Source organism: Anastrepha ludens, chromosome 4 (genome assembly GCF_028408465.1).
Source record: "Anastrepha ludens isolate Willacy chromosome 4, idAnaLude1.1, whole genome shotgun sequence".
NCBI lineage: Eukaryota > Metazoa > Arthropoda > Insecta > Diptera > Tephritidae > Anastrepha > Anastrepha ludens.
Window position 1 is genome coordinate 115,107,579 of NC_071500.1, and position 22,139 is coordinate 115,129,717.

The 22,139-nt window shown below is 37.4% G+C and overlaps 3 protein-coding genes across 12 annotated transcripts; all 3 read left to right on the top strand.

Moving 5' to 3' along the window:
• Positions 1–484: 484 nt before the first annotated feature.
• LOC128860708 (DNA-directed RNA polymerases I, II, and III subunit RPABC3) lies at positions 485–1,269 on the top strand. Its single transcript, XM_054098383.1, has 2 exons — positions 485–622; positions 687–1,269. The coding sequence occupies exons 1-2, from the start codon at positions 529–531 to the stop codon at positions 1,145–1,147; spliced, it is 555 nt and encodes a 184-aa protein (XP_053954358.1). The 5' UTR covers positions 485–528; the 3' UTR covers positions 1,148–1,269.
• A 101-nt stretch (positions 1,270–1,370) lies between these two features.
• LOC128860707 (zinc finger protein 26-like) lies at positions 1,371–4,187 on the top strand. Its single transcript, XM_054098382.1, has 2 exons — positions 1,371–1,485; positions 1,550–4,187. The coding sequence occupies exon 2, from the start codon at positions 1,614–1,616 to the stop codon at positions 3,075–3,077; it is 1,464 nt and encodes a 487-aa protein (XP_053954357.1). The 5' UTR covers positions 1,371–1,485; positions 1,550–1,613; the 3' UTR covers positions 3,078–4,187.
• Positions 4,188–4,642: 455 nt separating this feature from the next.
• On the top strand, positions 4,643–21,991 carry LOC128860709 (zinc finger protein 25). Of its 10 annotated transcripts, none has more exons than XM_054098385.1 (5): positions 4,643–4,985; positions 5,098–5,201; positions 18,633–20,121; positions 20,217–20,609; positions 20,759–21,991. In XM_054098385.1, the coding sequence occupies exons 3-5, from the start codon at positions 19,183–19,185 to the stop codon at positions 21,350–21,352; spliced, it is 1,926 nt and encodes a 641-aa protein (XP_053954360.1). In that variant the 5' UTR covers positions 4,643–4,985; positions 5,098–5,201; positions 18,633–19,182; the 3' UTR covers positions 21,353–21,991. The 10 variants fall into 10 exon arrangements, with proteins under 10 accessions (XP_053954360.1, XP_053954361.1, XP_053954362.1 ...); XM_054098386.1 differs by having other exon boundaries at positions 5,102–5,201; XM_054098387.1 differs by having other exon boundaries at positions 4,643–4,918; positions 5,102–5,201.
• The last annotated feature ends 148 nt before the right edge of the window (positions 21,992–22,139 follow it).

Here is a 22,139-nt window from a genome sequence, read left to right on the forward strand (position 1 = left end):
TTATATTCCATTTTTTGAACTCATTGTCAGTTACTTATAAGCATTCAAAGAATAAAGTACAATAACTTAAACTCTGCTTTAAAAGTATATTATTTTATTTTTTATTTACAATAACAAAGTCAAACCTACAAACATGGCTATTTTTATAATGATTGCTAGATAAAAAAGTTATCAAAAAAATTAAAATTAAAATCGTAGCTAATAATAAAGAAGTTGAAGTCTGAGAAGGTATTAAAGAAAGAAGAAAAAGATAAAATATAGCAGTAGTTAAGTTATAAAAATTTGATGACCTTAAAATGGTAAGGCTGCAGGGGTAATACTCAACGTAGGGTAATTTGCTATTAAAATTCTTTAAAAATTTATTTAACGAAAGCTCTTTTTAAGTATCATATTAATATAATGATTAAAAAATTAGATAATTAAAATAGTTGCGTCTGCATTCCTCATTTTCTGAGTGGCAGCACCTAAAATACATCCCTGGTACTGTCAATTCTCGCCAGCAGCCGGCATGAACGCTAAACGTCATCTATGTTCTTGGTAAAACAACATCCCTCATACATTGTATTAGAAAGCGTGCTTTATCAAAACAAATATATATTCGGCAGAAAATACAGGCAAGAAGGTATTTTATCACATAATTATTGACTACTTTTCCGCCCTTAATGCGGCATGTTTACCTTTTGCAGAAACAACAATGGCCGGAGTTTTATTTGAAGACATCTTCAACGTGAAAGACATGGACCCCGAAGGCAAGAAATTTGATCGTGTCTCGCGGTTGCATTGCGAGTCTGAATCATTCAAAATGGATTTAATACTGGACATTAATTCTTGGTTGTATCCAATGGAATTGGGTGATAAATTTCGTTTGGTGCTTGCGACGACTTTACGTGAAGACGGTTGCCCCGACAGCGGGGAATTCAATCCATTGGAGCAAGAGGGTACACGTGCAGACAGTTTCGAATATGTCATGTTTGGGAAAGTTTATCGCATTGAGGGCGATGAAGCGCATAACGAGGCATCCTCCAGATTATCAGCGTACGTGTCCTTCGGTGGTCTTTTAATGCGTTTGCAAGGTGATGCAAACAATTTGCACGGTTTCGAAGTGGATCAACAGATGTATCTGTTGATGAAAAAGTTGGCATTTTGATTGGTGTTTGTGTGTGAAACACTCGAAAAGTTTCTACTTGTGTGTATGTGTAGTGTAGTTTTAAATAATAAATTATAGCATTGTACAAAATAAAAGTAACCGTTTGAATAATTTTGCCGCAATTTTAGATGATTCAATTTGTAGCTCGAAATCTTGAATTACTTATGAGAAAACTATTGTGAATGGCAGCGTTTCCATCCGCTGTCAAACCCAGGTGTTTGACGTAAAATCACTCACATTGAATTAACGGAGCGTCGATAAATTGTTTTATTATTTTGTATATATATACATGTATTACTTTTCGGTGGGATCCTGAATACATATTTCAAACAATTAGAGTATGTAAACAAGTCGTAATAAGATATTTTCCAACATAAAATTCATATACTCATATTTTAAAAGGTATCCTAAACAGCATTATAATAATCCCGTCGGAACTGAAACCTGAGACCGCAATATATGTGCAATGGACGGTGGCGATTTGCAGGTTGTTGCGTTCGATGACGAACAAAAATTCGCTGTGGGAAGGGCGCTTATGGCTATAGCAGATGAAGTCTTCGAAACACCAAAACTTGAACCAATCACATATGAACAAGACGACATTATAGAACTTCTAAGTGATTCCGAAAATGCGGCTGACGATGATGGATTCGAGTGTGAGGTATTTGGGAAAATGTGTACAGATTTGGAAGAATTGTCAGAAAACTTGCAAAAAGATTCACCTAATCAACTTGAATCCTTTAAAATGAGTGAACCGAATGACGCAATTAATTTTGCTAACCGTGCAGTTTATGATACTGACACGACTGCAATTGCCAATACAGAATACAGACAATTCGTAACACAAAATATAACAAATGAAATTATCATATTAGATGATGACGACGATGAAGATCATACGCTTTCCAGTGAAAATATTGCCGAAAGTAACAGTATTGATGACGGTAAAATATCCGATAAGGATGAGAAAGAGAAGAAGGTTTTCGATCTCTTAGAAGTTGATACGGATGATTCTAACCAACCGACATCATCCAATAATAGCAATCGTCACACAAATGCGTACAGCCACAATTTAGAAGCTTTTCTAATTTATTTATGTCCGCAGTGCGGAGTCTCATGCGGAAATATTAAGAAATGGAATGCACATACAGACATCGTGCATAACTTCCGTTCCATTTCAACACTTAATTTAAAAACCGTCATTAGCCGACAAGGCCAACTAAGCTATCAATGTAACACTTGCGAAAAAAAATATGTTTCAGATTCACCATTTCGCGTTTTATTGAACCATCGCATTCGACACATGGCGATTCCGGAATTTTTACGATGCCGATTGTGCGAGGAAAGATTTCCATCTCGTTGCTCATTTTTACGACACTTAAAGAAGGTGCATAAAAAAATTGCTTTGCAAAAACTTCGACGCACAGAACCAATACGTAGCCACATTCGGTTCTTCTGCCCGATTTGTAGGGCAAAAGCATCCAGCATGAATGTATGGATGCGTCACTTGGAAAATGAACATGATTGGTATAACCAATTAGCGGAAAAAGTCATTAAAATAAGGGATAATATAGTAGAATGTAAAACGTGCGCGGCAACTTTTCGATCGAAGCGAAATCAATGGCATTTACTGCGCCACGAAAAGTACAAACCTTTCAAATGCAAGCTGTGTAAAGATGCAAGTGGGTATGATTTGAGTCATCTAACGAAGCACATCCGAGTAGAGCATCTTAACGAGATACCATACGATAGGCAATATCCTTGTAATTATTGTGATAAGGTTTTTGGAACGCATACTCGACGAATCACTCATATGCTTGAGATGCATACAATTCAAGAATTGGCATGTGAGGTGTGTGGAAAGAAGTTCAACTCTACCTCGGGGTTGTTGACGCATATGGCTAAGCTGAACCACCAAAAAATTAAGTAAAATATTAATATATCAACCGTTGATAGCCGGTATAGATAAAGAGCACAGGAAAATACTTCAAAGGCAAAAAGGAATTTTTGGTGGTTGACCGAGCTCCTCCTCCTATTTATGGCGTGCATCTTGTTCCAAAAATGGGGGAAGACACAGTTTTAAGCCGATTCCCAACGGCAGATATTTTTTTATGAGGGACTTGTTCGTGGCAGAAATACACTCGGCGGTTTGCCATTTCCTGCCGAGGGGCGACCTCTATTAGAAAATCACTTTCTTCAATTTGTTGTTTTATGGAGATTTGAACCAACGTTTTCCGCGTTTTGAATGGTAGACACTAGGGCGGGTCGATTTAAAAATCGCTCATTGCTCTGTGAAAATCGTATTCTAGGGATCAAAATAAGAAACTTTGTCGAAGGAACCATACTTCTAAAGCGAATTCTGATGTCCCCCAATTTCAAAATATCACCATTTTTGGCCTTTACATGAAAAAATCAGCTAAATGGCTATGTTTTTTCTTTATTTTTATTTATTTATAATAATATCTATTTTTTCTCTTAAGAAATTTATTTAGTCAGAACATATGTAAATGAAAAAATTAATTTAAGTGAGTTATAGAAAAGAAACTAAAAAGTTCGACCCAAATTGGGGGACATCAGAATTCGTTTTAGAGGTATGGTTCCTTCGGCAAAGTTTCTTATTTTGATCCCTAGAATATGATTTTCACAGAGCAATGGGCGATTTTTTTGCCTCTCCACAAATCGACCCCTAGTAGTCACTCCCCACCAACCCATTCGACTACGGCGGACGCCCTGCCATAAAATACCTTATGATTATTTACCTCTTTAGGAATAATAAGATGAAGCACGGTTCGATTACATTTTTTTTTTAAGATTTGTTAAACTTTAAAATATAATTTCCTGTTATTGATATTGGAATGCAATCGAAATTGATTATCTGCAATTAACATACAAATGTACCTATAAGATGTTACAAAAAACTAAAAAAATGCTAAATATCCAATAAGCTTAAACCCCATTATGTTTAAGAGTGCGTTTTAAGTCACTGCTAGTTTTCTGTGAGATAAGGAATTTGATAATAAATATACATTAAATAAAATCAACTAGTTTTGCTACGCATTTCCGTTTTGATTTCAGTGGGAGTAGGTAGTTAAATAAAAAGGCTTTTCATTTAACACTCTAAACTGCTTTCTATACCTTTAATTTAAATTTCATGATTGAGAGTAATGCTAAGGGGCCGATATTTCAGTGTCAATTACACTTTGATACATTTTTTAAACTGAGTATAAACCTGCGAAATTGGGCGTTTAAACTTAATTTAACAGCCCCAATGTGTCTGTACTGGTTAAATCCACATATTGGAGTAAATAAATCGATACATTTTCATCGATGTGGTGGAAGTTTGTTGCTGCATTGAAATCTTTTGTTTTTAAAAGTATTTGGCAACACTCGTCTTTAGTTTTTGACATTTCTTCTCACATGCGTAGTTTTTGTTTTTGCAGTTAAGAATTGCGAGAGTGCACGCGTCTCTCCAAACACTCATAAACCACGAAATATAGCAACAACTCAACGCAACGCAAGCAATACAATAAAAAACGAGTCGAAAGAATAACAAAATTATAGGCGCACACACACAAATACTAAGAACGGTCGACCGAACGAAGAAGACAACGTCAAATGAATGGGGGCAGTCAGAAAATTGTTTAATTAGTTTTAATTGAAGAAAAGTAGTGAAAAAGGCAGTGTTCGAAATTGAAATTTACTAAATATTTTGTAAAATATTCAAAAGTAAAGTTTACAAGCTGTGAACTAAACGAACTGTTCCATATGGGTGTAAGTGTCACCGTGACGCTGCATATAACTGGCAGCGTGAAAATTTGATTCAGCCCAAGTATACTTGGTAAATACAAATTGGAACATTTTTTTGCAAAATCCATTGTGTGGGTCTTTTGACGGAAAACATAAATGCCACTTTTTATAAAATATGTTTCAATTTGTATTTGTGAATTGAGAAAGTTGAGGTGCGGCGTTGATTTCGGTGCTGCTGTGCGTCTGGGGGAGGCTGGCATTTTTCGGGGTGGTCGCAATAGAATGGCTCGTTATTGGCTGTCTAGTGGTAAGTTAAAGACGCTACGTCCGAATTGTCGCAAGCTGGGTGTTGGAATATCTATTAATACGTTTACTTATGCACTTTCATATGTATGTACAAAAAATTACTTTTAAACTGCATTGAATAATTAATTTTTGGTGGTGGTTCATGCTAATTTATTCTATGCAACTTTCAAAGAAATTAAAATACTATCCTTGCCTATTTCGGTGAAGAGTAATGCTTGATCTTATAAGCATTTCAGGCATTCTGTTTTACAAAAACTTAAAAGCCTTACATTTATTTTGATTTATGGTCGAGAACGTAACTTCAATGTACCCCTCAATACGTGCACTTCTCTTTACTTGCGTTTATAGGCAAAAATGTGGAAAATCGATAGCAAATTGTGGTTAATTCAGAATTTATTTTTATTTTGTTTGAAAACTTAGTTTACTTGGATTTTATAGCTTACTCAATTCGAAAGACTTCAATGGGGTTACAAACTCTGTCCTTAATCCTTAGTTCTTATAATTCAGAACCAACCCCCAAATAAGGGTGCATTTTCGTTACTTAATTTCATGTGCTATTCGCTCTATTACTGACTTCGGTCACTCAGACGCTGGCTATGTGTGCATTTACTTGAAGTTGACGTGTCTTGATGGGCATACACATTTTTCCTAATGAACAAAGTTCTTTGTTCAATACAAGTGTCGGCATTGGATATTTTTCTTATCAGCAATTTACTGCAGTTGCTAAATGTGAATAACACTGCCTTTTCACTTATTGAGGTGAATTCATGCACAAATAATAGAACTACGAACTCGGGCAGAATGCAAGCGTCATAAAGGAAATATGAAGCTGACATTTGATTGAATATGCCAATATTGGGTGTAATATATGTATGTGTGTGTTTAGTGCCATGTTTCTCCAAGCAGAAAATACATATATGTGGACATATGCATACATAAGTGTTCGCATTACTGTTTAGCTATTTCTTATTTGGAACCCTTTTTTCTGGTATCGCCGTTCGCTTTATTTTCAATTTGAATATGCTTAACCTCTCCCTTATGCAAATGTATGTATGTATGTATGAACATATGCACATTTATATGTATGTAGTAAGTATGTGCATATTTGAGGAAAAATAAAGTTCTTCTTGCAACCCCTTCACCGTACGAACGAAAGACTTCAATTGTTATTCTGTAACAAACTCAATTTGCATTGATTTTATTTCGTTTGTATTTTGTTCCACTCTCATTGTTCATAGAGTTAATGTTTTTGTTCCATTTTTTCACAGCTTTATTTTCGCTTATTTAATATGCGTTTTTTTCGCTTAACTGGACGTGCATTTCATGAATTTGTAACGCGCTGGAAAATTTGAATTTGTATACGGTTTGTTTTATGACATACTCGTCCATGTTCCATTTATTTAGCTGGTGATTACATTTTTTACAACCCCATGCTGATTTTTTTTACTAAACATTTTTTATGTATTTTAAATTTGTTTTCAAGTAAATATTTTTTAATTAGGAACGTATTTCAGTATTAAAGATGGGCTTATTTTTTTCAAATACTTTTTATTTTCTAAATTATGCTCGCTTAGCAATTCTCAGCATTATAGACATAAATAAGGACTACATAGAAAAATTGCACTGAGTCCATTGTTTCGGAAATCCATTGACAATGATAACACCTTCGGCTACAGGTGCTCTCCCCGCTGTTAAGGTGGTTACTAATTAACGCTTTTGCATCTTTCGACGGAATAATCCGCGAACAAAAACTCTCTCTTATCACCAAGAACGGAATAATCTGCAATAAATAATTTTATTTTTAAGTTTGAGGGCAAGAAATAATTTTTGTAAACCTATAAAATTCTTTTTCATTAGAACAAAAAGTAAAAGTCTTGCCGACGCAAGGAATTTTGAGTACATTGCGCATTTCGAGGCGTGGAAGAAAATTTGTTTCTATATGTCGCCTACTCCGAAGTGTTCTAAGTAATCGCTCCATTAGTATTTATGTGGCTCAAAGAATGTGTGACCCGGCATAAACTTCTTGCGATCAGGTTTTTTTCTGAATTTGCCAATTTTTCCAGTACTAGGTGTCTAATTCGCGGATCTCTAACTTATCTGCATTTTACTTGTTTAACTTAACGTGGAAGTTAATAAACTCAAAAATCTAACTGAGACCTGTTAATTACTTCAAAATCCTAAGAGACGCACTCGAACCGATAAAGAGCCTTTGCTTATAATTTATGAGGCGGTCAATTGATCGAAGTTTAGCTATGGTAGAACGTGGCCACGCATACACCAATACCCTAAAATTATACTGCCGATGATGTTCTTTCCATGGTGCTACTGTGATAACCACAATAACGTTCTGCCTCCAAAGAAACTGCACACCGACATGTGAGAAGGGATTAGCAGCTTTATCTTGACATCGGATGTACTTTGGACAGCACTTACAGACTTTCCCGGGTTTCTCGGGTTCAGATTTAATGGTGAAGATAACAATGTTCCCGTGTCTGTCGGGCCTATCTTACCAGAACGACCTGGAGTTATATTCGACCAATAACTGTCATTTCAGTCGTATTTTTCGTATCGTCGTAAATTTGAAATATTGTTAATCATTATTAATATGTTTGCCTTCATATCGTGAATCTAATATTGCCACAATAAGAATTAGCCATGTGTGAGTGTGAAATAATAGATTATATCGCTCATTTGCTGCAAGAATGTCAGAATCCAAAGAATTTTTCTTTAGAGAAGTAAAAAATGCGTATTTGTTATATGGAGAAAATTCGCAACACCGTCGGTGAAAAAATTATAAAAAATCCACAAATTTTTTTATAAGTTCAAACTTGCACTTTATTTTTCTCAAATTTAAAAGCTATAGAACTGCACACAAACTTTTTTGTAGAAATTATAATTAAAATCCGTGGAATTGGCAAGAAATGGTCGTGGGATTTTTCTAATTCTTGTATACAATTTTAAAATTGGATTTATGTAGGATTTTGTTAGACTTTTGAGTAAAAACAATGAACTGTCCAAAAAAAAAAAAGAAAAAAAGGAGTCAAAACTGGTAAAAATATTGATGTGCTATTGTTCGTCGCGTCGTTCTGTATGCCGAACTGCTTGAACTGCCATTTTGCTGCGCTAGTTTTTACAATTTTCCTGATGCCATATTTTATATTTTCCTCCCATCTGTGTTTTCTTTACTGTACCTTAAATATACATTTTTTTGCTTGAGTTTGCTTGAAATAAGATTCAATAGCACTCACATATACATACACACACAAATGCAAATCTGTGTATTCCAGTGAAAATAGTGCCACTTTCGCTTATTCTGTTGAAAACCAAGCATCAATGCATCCGAAAAGCAAAGAAGCTTCGCGCTTTATTTCATGCTCGATTTGCAGATTTTTTTGTTGTTATTTATAAACATTTATTTGTTGATATTCAACATGCGCTGTGCATTTGTAGAAAAGCACGTTCACTTATTTAACCTAATTGAAGAATGGATTCAATTCTTGTGTATATATGGAGGTATGTCATGCGCTCCATATGCAGTCCAACGCTGTGGGGCAATTTAAGGGGTTATACGCAGTTATGACTTTCAAAAAAATCGATTTTTTTATTGCATTTTTGTAATGTACATATATTCAAAAGTATACGCACGAAATTTGAAGTAGATCTAAGCAATACTTTCGGAGTTATACCTAAATATGTAGAGATGCCTCGGCACGTTTTAAGGTAGGTATTGAAACTGTAAACGTGTTTTTTTCAAAACGGCATTTTTCAAGTCGGTGTACACGATATCTCGAAAACGGCTTGTTTGATCGGTCAACCGTTTTAACTCAATCTTTAAAGATACATTTTCTAGTAATTAATCGTTCCTTTTGTAAATCTGATACTTATTTTCCATTTTATAATCAATTTACGGCCAAATTTTAACGTAAAAATCGAAATCATTTCTTTTAAAAGCTGCCATTTTGTGAAAATTCACTATTTTGATTAGCCGAACGATTAATTACTAGATAATCTAATATATTACAAAATTTGTTTGGTTTTTTTTATTTCAGATAATCCAATCCTGAGTTACGATGTACACCGTAAATCGTCTTTTTTTAAAGGGGGTTCCAGAAATCGCCTGCAGCGCGCTCTATAATCAACATTTTCATAAATAAAAAATTTTGTTACGTTCTTGAAGGATGCTTTTATAACCGCCAAAAATTTTCAAATTAAAATATTCTGAAGTTTCTTCAGGATAAATCCTTGACAAACCGTCTTTTATTTGCTTCATAACTGCGTATAACCCCTTAAATTCTGCTGCTGTAAACGTTTCACTAAATCCCCCAAGAAGCTTAGAAAGCCCGATGGCTTAATAGGATTAGCCATCAAGAGGAAGGGAATCAGGAAAGTAATTGTAAGAACGCATGAAAAGTGCTAATTCACCTATAGTATTGGTTGCCTCTTATTGGATTTTATCTGACTATGAGCTGTGATTTCTGTTCTCCGTCTGTGCCCAGATCGGTGAGTCCTAAATCGGTAAACTTTGCAATAATCGTTTTAGCTCTTCTGAGAAAGTACAGCGTTTTTGTTGAATTATTAAGGCAATTTTATTGGACTCTACCCAAAGTGCACATGCAAAAAGTATTAATGTATAACATTTACATATGTATGTATGTATGAGAGAATATAACCATAAGAAATTTTATGTAAACAGATTTTAAAAATACAAAACGAGCTGAAGCAACTGCAAAACAGTGGCTGGCCACAACCCAAAGTTCAGTGGCATAAGTCACCGTAAAAAATGTTTCATATTACACTACTTGCATTTTACCCCTTCGGCGCATTTTCCTCCGGAGCCATTTATAGCCGCCGCCGTCGTTGCAATGTAAGAGGGCAGACCTCAACAACCTCGCGTCCAGCCGTTGATGATTTTCGCTTCTGTTTTGGTTTCTAAATGCGAGCGTGCGCGTTAGTGTGTGTGTGTAGGTGTGCGCAGCCATATATATAATTCCCATTGAGCAGCGAAATAAATGCAGCTGTTTACGTTTGCTGGCGGCCGGGCGAAGTTTCAATAGGCGTTTTCGCTTATTTCCCGTAAATTACCACAACGAAGTGGCAATTTCAATGGGTGAGGAGCCAATGAAGCGTACTTTCGTCGAATATATGCGTCTATATAGAAATGTATTTTTGCTCTATGGTTTCGTTTAATGAAGCTACGTTTTTAGTTTAATTAAATAGGGTGAAAGAAAAGTTTCTCCATAAATTAAAAAAAAAAAATTAAAAATATATATTTTAAAATTAAATCACTTTTAAGTCTTATATTTTTATTTAAAACATGAAAGGTTATCTAATTGAAGTAAAATACTTGAGAAGTATTAGTTGACTGTAGTTTTTTCCACCCACTGTCCATTTTTCTATATATGTGACCTGGTCTATGAAAAGGTACCTTACGTGTCAAAAAATCATTTTTCACTTTTTTGTTGATTCGAATAGTGTGTGAAAGGCTCTTTAAAATGGTAAAAACCAGAAAGTCATAATTTGTTTAAAAGTTTGTTAAAAGTAAAAAAAAGAATAGTACAAATACGAAAAAGACTGATTTTTTTGTCAGAATACAAATTAGAATAACGAAGACAATAATTTGTGCAAATTAAAAACTAACCATTCCTGGACAGTCTGAGGTGTAATGAATACGATACTGAAGTCTGTTTTCAAAAAAATTTTGTCACCGGGTCTTATACGTTTTTTTTTTGCATGGATGTCGGGACAAAAGCTAACTTATTTTTTAAAACGATTTCTATGATTTGCATTAGATTTTTCTTATTTATTTATGTATAACAAATGTTTTTCACTGCTTCTGTGATTTTATTGATACTGTGATGTATGCAGAAGAAAATAAGCCAAACCGGATTGAAAAATATTAATATTTAAAAAAGTTATAAGGATTTTTAGAAGTTTAAACTTTAACTGCTGTTTTTTCGAAAACTTGTTTTCGCACGTAAGGAACCTTTTCGTAGACCAGGTCACTTATATTAATTCCACTGGCAATCATATTTGCAGTTCTTGACTTGGACGTTAAAAGGATCGCCGGTGAATCCTTACTAAAAGACTTTTCGGGCCAGCCTTTTTCGACTTTGGACATGAATTTACCATATTTCTATTATAGCTATAGACTTGAGTATCCAGGTAGCTTCTTAAAATTTATTTTTCTATCGATTTATGGATATAACCTATTAAAAAGGATCCTCGGGCAGGACAAAAAAAGGACAGAATCGAGTGGACAATCTAAGGTTAAAAAAAAAGGTGTCCAGCGGAGGGTTAACCTGTGAAAAACTTGAAAGTTATCCTCGTTCGTTGGTTTGGGCCGATTTCCGTCATCCTTAGTAAATTATTTTTATCATCCTTAGATGGTCTTAGATATTTTTTTCAGTTAAAAGGGATTTCTAAACCCCATTGTTGTGGAGAGGTTGAAGTTGAGTTCTTCAGACCTCAATTTTCCTTAAAGTAGTACACTTTTTCTGAAAATTTGCAATGAGCAATTAACCCAAGCGGCCGTCGTAGCCCAATGGCTGGGTGGGTGACTAGCATTCTGAATTCAGAGATATCGTAGGTACGAATTTCGGCGAAACACCAAAATGAAGAAAAATATTTTTCTAATAGCGGTTGCCTCTCGGCAGTCAATGGCAAACCTCCGAGTGCCATTCGGAGTCGACTTGAAACTGTAGGTCCCTCCACTCCGCAAATAGAAGGAGGAGCTCGGCCAAACACCCAAAAAAGGTGTACGCGCCAATTATATGTATATAATATATATATATATATAATTAACCCAAAAGTAACTAGGCAAAAATGTGTCGGAAAATTCGAATATCAATTTAGTACTTTCGAGTTTCGGTGCAATTTTTAAATAAACAAAGGAACTGTTAACAGTAACGCTAACGCTTCTAATTCTCATATTATTGGCGAATTTCTCCAATTAGGTTTACGAATACTCGAAATGCATACAGAAACATTTCGTGCACCCTGTACTTCGACCACTGCGATTGCTTCTAATAACTCGACTCGACGCGCAAAATGCGCTACGGAATTAAGAGGTTGACGCTTCGCTGAATAGCTAAATGTAGAGGTCAATATACATACATACACACATCTAGACAAATGAAAATTTTCATTATTTATAACGTCGCGCAACTGGCTTTGTTGATGCCACTTCATGCTATTCTGGTTGTTAAGCCCATGAAGCGTTGCTGCAGCGCGTCCCATAACTGCCTTATGCGTTGCTTTTCTGGAGTGGTCGCAGTTGATTTGTTGCTGTTGAATTTTCATAATTATTGTTTAATTTCAACACCCTCTCCCACAATTGCTATGGGATTGAAGAGATTGAAAACAGTGTGTCGATGTTTGTCATATTTTTAGGTAAATTTACTAATTTCATGTGTTCTATTCAAACCGTAGCGGCCACAAGTCAGAGAATCTAACTCAAAAATGAAATTTTATCGTTTTCACCCGTTTGTTCTGTACCCTACAATTCTCATTAGGCTTATGAAGCCGCTGAAAGTTATGGTGGGCTCTTACAAATCAGTAAGAGTAACATTTCTAATATCAGCCTGGTAATCTTTGGGACTAGCATGAGAAGTGGTACTCTAAGCATAACAAACTGCATATTCGCGCTTTAGTACTCAAGTTTTCAACCTCAGCTAATCAAGAAACAATGAAAGGTTTACGTAGCGGGTCCCAAGCTCTGCGCACAACCAGATATCCTGGGTTGCTTCGGCTGCTCACATTAGCTCGATCTCGAATGGATGTTCGGAAGCTACCCAGAGGATGCTTTGGCGAAGTCCGGAAATTGGGAGCTGCTGGGCCATATGCAGAATAATCGTCCTGGCCACTCCGATCAGATGGCGATCAGGGGCTTTTCCTATTTGCGTGCACATCGCGCCACTCAAGAAGAGTTAAAATAAAATGGTATTATTTTTCACTGAAGTCCTCCTTTAGTTCTATGGTGCTTTGTATGTATGTAAATATGTACATACCCCAGCGGGGCTAATCGACAGTGACATTGCCCGAGCAGACGACATCGAGGCAACATCTGTTGGCCACATGCACATATGTATGTATGTGCTTTATTGCACTCGCACACACACAGCTATGCATTTATTTAAACAAACACACAGAACAAACAAATGTGCATGTATGTGTGCGTATGCTTGTTTGTGTGTATGTAGTGAATTACATTTCTCTGGTATTCACATGTTTTCCATTATTTCATTTTCGTTTTTACATAACGCTATTCTTTGTTTTTCGCATTGGAATTGGTTTTATCAGCTAAGCAATTTTGCTGCCCCGCAACGCTTTTCTACCAGATACCCAGCACACTCACACACACACACACACACACAAATACACTCGAGACGTGGTGATATTGTTGACTTCGTATTTTTGTTTTTCAATTCCCAGCTGTCACCAACAGTCAACAACCAACGATGGATGGTTCTTGTTGCTGGTGTTGTTGTTGCAGCTTTGCTGGTATTGGTGATCGTCAGTTACGGTGATCGCTGTGACGGTATTTGTGCTCTCCTTTTTTAACGTTCTATGATATGAATTATTCTAGCTGTTTGTTGTTGTTGTTATTGCTGTTAAATTTTCCTCAACGTCTCGAGGCCCGACGAGTTGTCGGGGTAGTGTTGTATTCTTGAAAAAATCTGTTTTCCATTCATTCCGTTTCAGTTGGAGAGTTGTCGAGTCGTTCGCTGATTTGAAGTTTTGTTTTTGTCGCCGAATAGGAACGGTTTTAAATGAAATTTTGTAATTTATTTTTTGTATGCTTGCGCGCGCGTGTGTATTTCAAATTAATTTGCGCTTTTATTGGGGCGCTTTGAAATTCAAATTTTTCACCCCGTCACCCGCAACTCTTTTCTGTCGACATTTGCGTATTTCGCTTTTGCAATTCATTCTAATTCATGTGAGCAGTCTTTATGACGTTTGCTACAATATTTTTGAGTAGCTCGTTTATTGTTTTTGTCATTTCGACTAAATCAGTTGCAGTTGCTTGACCGCCGCGTCTGCTATTCGACGAAGCTCTCTGAAATTGGCGCACATTGCAACACTTGGCCGCTCCGTTCGCCACGGTCGTCTCGATGCTGCCACTCGCCATATTTTGAGGTGTTTGCTCAATTTTGACACCAGTTGACAAATGGTGTGACTGATTGCTGTACGATTTCGTTTTTTTTTTTCGGAAGTTTGTATTCTCGGTCATCCAATATTTCGCAGCGGAATTGTTGCTCGAACAGTCGCCCAAAAAGCGTGTGCGGTTCACTTTACATACTTACGTATTTGAACGATTATTTTTTCGTTCCGGTTTCGATTTCTGTTGCTATTTTCGGTTGATTAATTGCTCGTGTAATTGCCAAACAGGTAATTAAAAATTAAATGCAATTAGAAATTACAGCTGGAAGTGCATTCAGCGGCTGCATACGATACGCAACAACAAATCAAATAGTTTTAAATGAGTTGGGGGAAAAGTCATTGTTTTATTTTGTTTTTAACAATGTCAAGTGCGACTTATTTGTCACGAACTGCTCGATAATATTAAATTGGATTTTTATTGTTGGATGCCAGCCGTTTTTGGTAGTTGAAAATGGTTCTTGGGGTCTTCGATGTTTTTACAGCTACAAATGCGCCAATAATTAAACTCAACAGGCGTCGCTACCAAAGACTAAAGTAAAGAACCCAGCTAATTTTAGTTTTGGTGGTTTTCATCAAAATTTCAGCTGTTTTAAATAGCTGAGTTTAAAATTGGCTAAGAAGTGTAAAGTGAAAAAGCAGATCATTGGAATTTATTAATAACGTTTCTAAGAAAAAAAAATGCGGAACGGAATTCTGGTTCCCAAGTACCTTTTGACTGATAGATGTGGCTGCAAAACTCGGCGTCATTTGAAACCGAATTTTTAATGAGAAAGAAATACCAATTTGAACAAAAAGATTCCGGAATATATATTTAGAAAATTCAAAATACATGTGTCGAAAATGATATTATCGCCTTCAAAGTAGTCTCCATCAACTGCAACGCACTTATGTCAGCGTTTGATCCAGCTCTCAAAACTTTTTTTGAATTCTATTTTCGGCGGCCGCCGTAGCTCAATGGGTTGGTGCGTGCCATGAAAAAGCTCTTCATTAAAATTATCTGTAAAAAAGGGTTTAAGCGCCAATCCTATATATATATTTATATATATTTCCGGTATAGCCATCAGAGCGGTCTTTGATTTTTCCATTACTTCTTTTCTTCGTTCCATGCAATAGTTTTTTAAACGATCAAACTGAAAAAAAAACTGGGGTCCCGATGGCTGTTGGAGAACATTCGTTTCGTTTTTGGTTAAAAATGGCATTGATGGCACTGTGCGACGTTGATTTTTCACGAATTCTTTCTTTTTTGGCGAATGCTTACGTAAACGTCTCATAACGACCAATGAAAACCGTAAGCATTGCTTTCTTTTTTGACATAGTTTTTATGATCTTTGTTCATTCGGCGTTCTCGCTCACTCGCCTGATGTCCATAATGATGCGTTTGGCTGGGTCGGATTCAGCTTGAAAATCATGTTTTGGCGATATCAACGCGGCTCTGAGCGGTTATGAGCGTAATTGACTTCATCGGGGTACGCAACACTTGTCTGCAGTGCCGGGCCCCAGCAAGAGATACACAAAGACGCTGCTCGGCGCAACACGAGCCTTATGTGATCGCTAACGGGCGTTGAGAAAGGAAGACAGCCATATTATTCGAAGCAGATAAAGATAGACGGAAATGTGTGAGTGCGAAGAGCTTTACAGGAAAAACGCCCAAAAATTCCGCTGGCGTGGTTCCTAAGCACTTCAGGGTGCTTATATTATGGGGGGAGGGAACTGAAGAAGATGCTATGCTAAAATCGGTTTCGACGTAATTGATCTTCCGTTGCCCGAATTTAATCACAGCCTTGCAAAAGAACAGCAAAGCAGAGGAAGCTAACTGACTGCTGGAAGAGATGTTCAGTGAGGAGTAATCATTTTACAGTATGTATGTATGCTTGCCTGCTGGAATTTAAGTGTGATTTATCCATTCTTCACGAAAGGGGAATCTGAAATCTGCCTAAATTATTAATATTCCATGGGCGTGGAAATCCTCGAGAAAAAAATCGACCATCCATTTGTAGCTGGTGCTCTAGTGATAGCAGAGCAAAAAGAAGGCTCCCTCTGAGCTAGAAAAGCTATTAAAGAAGCCGCCATTCTCTCTGGGGGATCCGCATTGGCACGAAAAGTAAGCAACTAGTCTAGGGGGCTACTGCGCTAATTAAAAGTAAGGAGAATAGGGTGAACGAGAACTCTATCAATCGATAGGATATGGACTCATCCTGAATAATTTTGTGCTGCCTTGTCTTACAAGTTCATCCGCTCTGCGGTTTACCTCAATATCTCTGTGACCTGAGACCTTCATATGTATACCATATACTAAATGCAGCTAAGACTCACCTAAAACGTTAGCCTTAATAATTTTTAGGTCAGGTCTAGTAGTCTAAGCGTTTCCTGATTGCCGATAGAGATATGTATTATCTCTTGTCTCTCTATTTGGGGGTCGTAAGAATCTGAAATATTGTAACATTCTACAAAAAGATTAACTTGCATTTTTATGACCAACAGAAAATAAAAGACCTTGGTTCTTTTCGGTCACTTCTGAATACATTTCAATCTTACCTATACCTGAACCAAAACAGATCGACAGCCTAGCAAAATGGGTATTCGCTATCTGGGTCTCTTCACCCCATTCAATAGCTAATCGCCAACCGAGCCGTAACTTCCAACAGTGGCGGAGGTTAGTATTTCGCAATTGAATTTACTTCAGTATATACACTTATTTGTATAAATATGTATATATGTATGTGTGTATGTATGTGTCATTTTTTTTCTCTATAAAATGCACTGTTTTTAGAATTGACTTTGTTTACTCACTTAATGAAAACTTTTGAGTCATTTGAGGCATTTGGAGCGGGTGCTTTACCACCTTCAACACATTTTTCTGCTTATAGCGACCATAAAATCAAAATTATACCACTTAAATTGCTGTGTCTCAACTATGTTTGACTTGTTTTTTGCCTTATCTTATCGCGCACTCGCACACACATACACGGCCAATACTAACTCAAAAGCACTTCAATGCGGCTGTTGCACAGTTTGTGTTTGTCCTATACATATAAACACACACATAGACGCGCTCGCATTTTGATATCGTCTGCATTGGGTCTTTATAGCTGAACATATACCTATGAGCGCTCAGCCTTATCAGTCGGTCGGCGTTTGCTTAACCTCTCGCTTATCAGCTGTGTCTCTTACAAACGCACCGCCGTAGAAATGTGTCTTTATTTCAACAGACAGTCAGCGCTGTGGGCAAATATTTGTTTCAATTGTAATATTTTGTTATCCTATGTTATTGTGTTTATTTAATTGTTTTATACACTGCTTGTAAGAGTATTTGTCTTATTCTTTCTCTTCGTTTTTTATTATCAAACGTATCTGTGCTCATTTGCGCATTGCAAACAAAAGACTTTGAAAACGAACTTCAATGCACACAAACTCACTGGTCATTTGCTTATCAACGACATCTGTGTGCATGTGTGTGTGTGGTTTTTACTGCGTTTGCAATGAGTTATCGCATTCGTTTCGCCGCTTGCTGTGTTACTGTTTCCATGTTTTTAGAATTTTTTTTCATAGTTTAATTTTAGTTAAGTATTACAAAGCATAGAATTTTTAAAGTTCAACGTCAGCACAACGAAAAATTCAATTCAACTGTTGACACAGCTGCTTTTTTGTTTAGGTCTTATAAATGTATTGTTGTTTTTTGTAACTTTTTTTTCGTTGCTGTTGTTCCAACTGCGCGCCCGCCCCTCCATGTCGCACTCTCGCTTTTCAATTCATATCAATCCAACTGTGGGCGCTGCTGTCGCTGCTGTTGGCTGCCAACTCTGCCGCCTCACCTAACAGCGCATTGAAATATTTATTGTATAATTCAACAATTCAGGTGTTTTCAGTTCAGTTGAGTTCAGTTCATCATTCAGTTGAGTATTCGCTCATCATTATCGGGCATGTCTGGTGTGCTGTGGTCAGGCTTTGTGTTGTTGCAGTCGAGGGAGGTTTGGCTGTGCGCTACTACAAATTGTAATGTGTACAAATTAATTCAGCGACACAGGCAACGGGCAACGGGCAAAAGGCGCCCAGCAAAAAATTGAGGTTTTGTTCTGATTTCAATATCAATTCGAAGCGGTAGTTCGCCGCTGTCGGTTTTTCGTCTGCTGCCTTCTGCCTGCCGTCGGCCGCATGTCATGCACAGCTGCCTATTTATTCATATCAATGTTTGTATGTACGCATTTTAAAGCTTAAATTACAATATCTCTCTCTTTCTCTTTCTCTCTCTCACTCTTTTGTTCTCTTTTTACAGCATTTCCAAAACGATCTTATGTAAAGCGAAATATAAAAAATTTAAATAGAAAATAAAAAATTAACACTAATCACCAAACACCCTCTTCATAAAGCAATAAAAAACAAAAACAGTAACAGAAATGTACAGCAAATAAATCAGCAACTCGATTGTTGCCTACAACAAAACAAATATACAAATTTAATCGCATGCTGGCATATATCTGAATATATTTTGGTGTTGGTTTTGAAATAAGTATTTGATTGCAGTGAAGTAAATAATAAAAAAAGTAAAAAGTCAAAACTTTTGAACTAACGAAAGTCTGAAGTGGCGCAGGAGAGACTTAATTTCGCTGGTGCTTGCAAGAATATCGCTAAGTTTAACCTAATGTACCATATTATTAAACCATTAACTATTTTTCTAAAAAATATCATTAGTGTATGAAAATTCGGGCATTGAGAATAATTAAGCTTATACTTATGGTGTTGGAATTGGTGCTTCTACTTGCCAGCGAATTGTAAATCGAAATCAAATCACTTTTACTAAAATTCACATTTTCCCAACTACAAATATGATGCACAGTCGTCGCTCTGTCTCCAAAGAAGATGTCGGGTCTATGCACACCGACAGCGGCATTTCGCTGTCCTCGCCGCCTGCCGCGTGCGCAGAGCTCTGCGACGGTGGTGAGACACAACAGTCATCGGCAGCTACCACGAAGAAGCTGCTGCGGCGTCGTGCTAGTGATGTAAAAGTAACAAAGAGGGCGTGCAGAAGCAAACAAGTGGCATATGCAAAGTCTCCAAAGCGGAAGAAGCAGAAAATCGGTCATTCAGTGCCAAGCGAAAATAATGCAGCGGCACCCGGAAGTAATTCAGTCATATCAGCCAAACAACTGGCGGGCTTGGATGTGCAGGCGCACCAGGAGGGCGCCGATCTAGCGCATGCTGTCGATTCAGCAGCTAGCATAACAGTCGCAATTGTCAATTCAACAGAGGATATAGAAAATCCTGTAACTCCTGCTGCGGCGTCTTCAGAGAAGTCCATTTCGATCGCCGATTCTGCATACTCCGAAACCGATGCCACACAATCAGCCGCCGACTTATCGGATATAACGCATTCAGCATGCGATTCCGCGCTCACAACCGGAGAATTGGCTTCCGTGGCCACAGCATTACCAGCCACCTCAGCCAATAAACGCACACGTCAATTATACATTTGCCATGTTTGCTCCAAGCAATTTCGCGGCAAAAACGATTTGAGGCGTCACATGCTCATCCATTCGGACGAACGTCCATACAAGTGCGAGCAATGCGGCAAGTGCTACAGGCAGGCGGTCAATCTCAGGAATCACATCACTTCCGCACACGAGAGTCATCGGCAGTTCTCGTGTCCGCAATGCCCGAAAATGTTCGCGTTGAAGGGCCGCTTGCGGCTGCATATGCGACTGCACTCCGGCGAGAAGCCATACGCGTGCACACAGTGTGAGAAGCGCTTCGCTCGTGGCGGTCATGTAGGTATCAAAAAGTCTGTGTAATATTTGTGCGCTTGATAAAATACCAATTTCTTCTCACGCTCTCTCTCTCTTTCTCAATTCTCTTTCTGCAGTTACAACAACACATCATTAGCCATCACAAAGCTAGCGCCAAGCAGTATATCTGCGAGAAATGCTCCACTGCTTTCTCCACGCCTTCTAATTTGCGCGCGCACATGGAGCGCCATGAAAACGGGCCTGATCACTATTGCGAGATATGCAAGGAACACTTCCCCAATGAGCCAGTACTCAGAGCGCACATCAACAAACTGCACTACAAGTTGGGCCAGTTCGATTGCGAGATCTGCAAGAAGACCATCGAGGATGAAGCCCTGGCCAAGCACATGAAGATGCATACGAATGTCAAGACACATGTCTGCGAAGTTTGCAAGGCGTACTTTATGCAGAAATCCCAGTACAATGTGCACATGCGCATGCATACTGGCGAGCGGCCGTACCAGTGCCGGGTGAGTGGAATGCTAGTAATATAAATAAAATAAATAAAAAGACTTAAGCAGCGAACGCGAACAAAATATTTACATACATACATGAACACCAATTTCAGCCTGATTTTCGCTTATCTATCAAACTTAATCCCATATATTCTCTTTTACAGATTTGTTGGCAAACTTACGCTTACTCAAGCGTACTGAAGCTGCACATACGTAAGCACACAGGTGAGAAACCGTTTCAGTGCTTGCTGTGCAAGGACGTGGTCGCTTTCTCACAGCTGGCACACTTCAAGACGCACATGAAGAAAATTCATAAGCAAACCAATCCATATATGTGCGAGGGTTGTCAACAGTTCTTTAAGGTCAAAGCGGAACTTCAGGCGCATATGCAACAATGTGGCAGCTGCAACATTGATGTGGAGCAACAGAATGCCAAAAATAATGACCTACAAACACTCTCGCATCTACGTTTCCTCATGGCGTTGCTGTTGAAGAAGATTTCATCGCCGCAGAAATTGCAGCAATTAGGCTATGAGAAGCGTCTGATCGACAATGTTGTGGTGGCATCACTCAAGTTGGCCAATCGAAAGGCTTGCGAGGATCAGACGCTGTCGGCAATCGAACGCATGCGCAAGAATGTGGAAGAGTTTCTCAATTGGATTGTGCCTACAAAGGCGATGGAAACATTTCGTCAAGAGCAGCAATCCGTGGAGAGTATACTGGACAAAATTGTTACCATGTACATGAAGCACAAATAATGGTGCTGCATTGAGAATTTAAGGGCAGCTTTTAAAATGACTTTCTTGCAAACACTTTTTTGAATGTGCCATAAAGACGATGGAGCTGCCTGCCATTGCATTGCAAGTTTAGACGTTTCGACGCAGGCCATTGCCACGAATTGAACGACATAGATTTTAGTTTAATATATGAATTTAAAATTTAGTTTTTTTGGCTCGTAACAGGACCATTTTCCTTTCAAAGCCGCTGAGTTTTCCTATTTTTCGTTTGTAGTTTTTATGAAAGACACCAAAAAGCGCAATCCAAAGATATTTTTGCCAAAAGCTTAAGCAGTAATTTAAGTTTTTTAAGTTATTTCTCTATAAGTACATTCACCTTGTATTTGCATCTGAATTCTAGCTTTTTTAGTTTTTCTCTTGATAACATTAGTTTGACTGAAGTTTCCAGATTTTGCCTCGTTCTTAATTTTAATATTATTTTCTAGCTATTTAACTAGTCATATGCTGTAGTTTTTAAAATACACAAGATTTTCATTGTAATACCAAATTACTGTATTTGCGAATGCTACCAACTCTTGCCATATGTAGTTTTAGAATTACAATATTATTTTCAATATTCTTCATACTACCAAATATCATTTGTTCCATGAATTAATAAAATTTGAAACAATGTATAAAATGTAATTCAATTAAAAAAGGAAACGTAGATAAATAGACAGAGACAGGTATAGTGTTTATGATGCCATTTATGTACATATACAGTGCACTCGCGATAACTCGAACTAATTAAAACAGGCGCTGTTCGATT

Excerpts from the sequence above, each read along its gene's own strand:
- LOC128860708 (XM_054098383.1), top strand. The coding sequence starts at position 529 with ATGTTCTTGGTAAAACAACATCCCTCATACATTGTATTAGAAAGCGTG. Across the intron at positions 623-686 it reads CAGAAAATACAGGCAAGAAG|AAACAACAATGGCCGGAGTT; the intron begins GTATTTTATCAC and ends TACCTTTTGCAG.
- LOC128860707 (XM_054098382.1), top strand. The coding sequence starts at position 1,614 with ATGGACGGTGGCGATTTGCAGGTTGTTGCGTTCGATGACGAACAAAAA.
- LOC128860709 (XM_054098384.1), top strand. The coding sequence starts at position 19,183 with ATGATGCACAGTCGTCGCTCTGTCTCCAAAGAAGATGTCGGGTCTATG. Across the intron at positions 20,122-20,216 it reads GCTTCGCTCGTGGCGGTCAT|TTACAACAACACATCATTAG; the intron begins GTAGGTATCAAA and ends CTCTTTCTGCAG. Across the intron at positions 20,610-20,758 it reads AGCGGCCGTACCAGTGCCGG|ATTTGTTGGCAAACTTACGC; the intron begins GTGAGTGGAATG and ends TCTCTTTTACAG.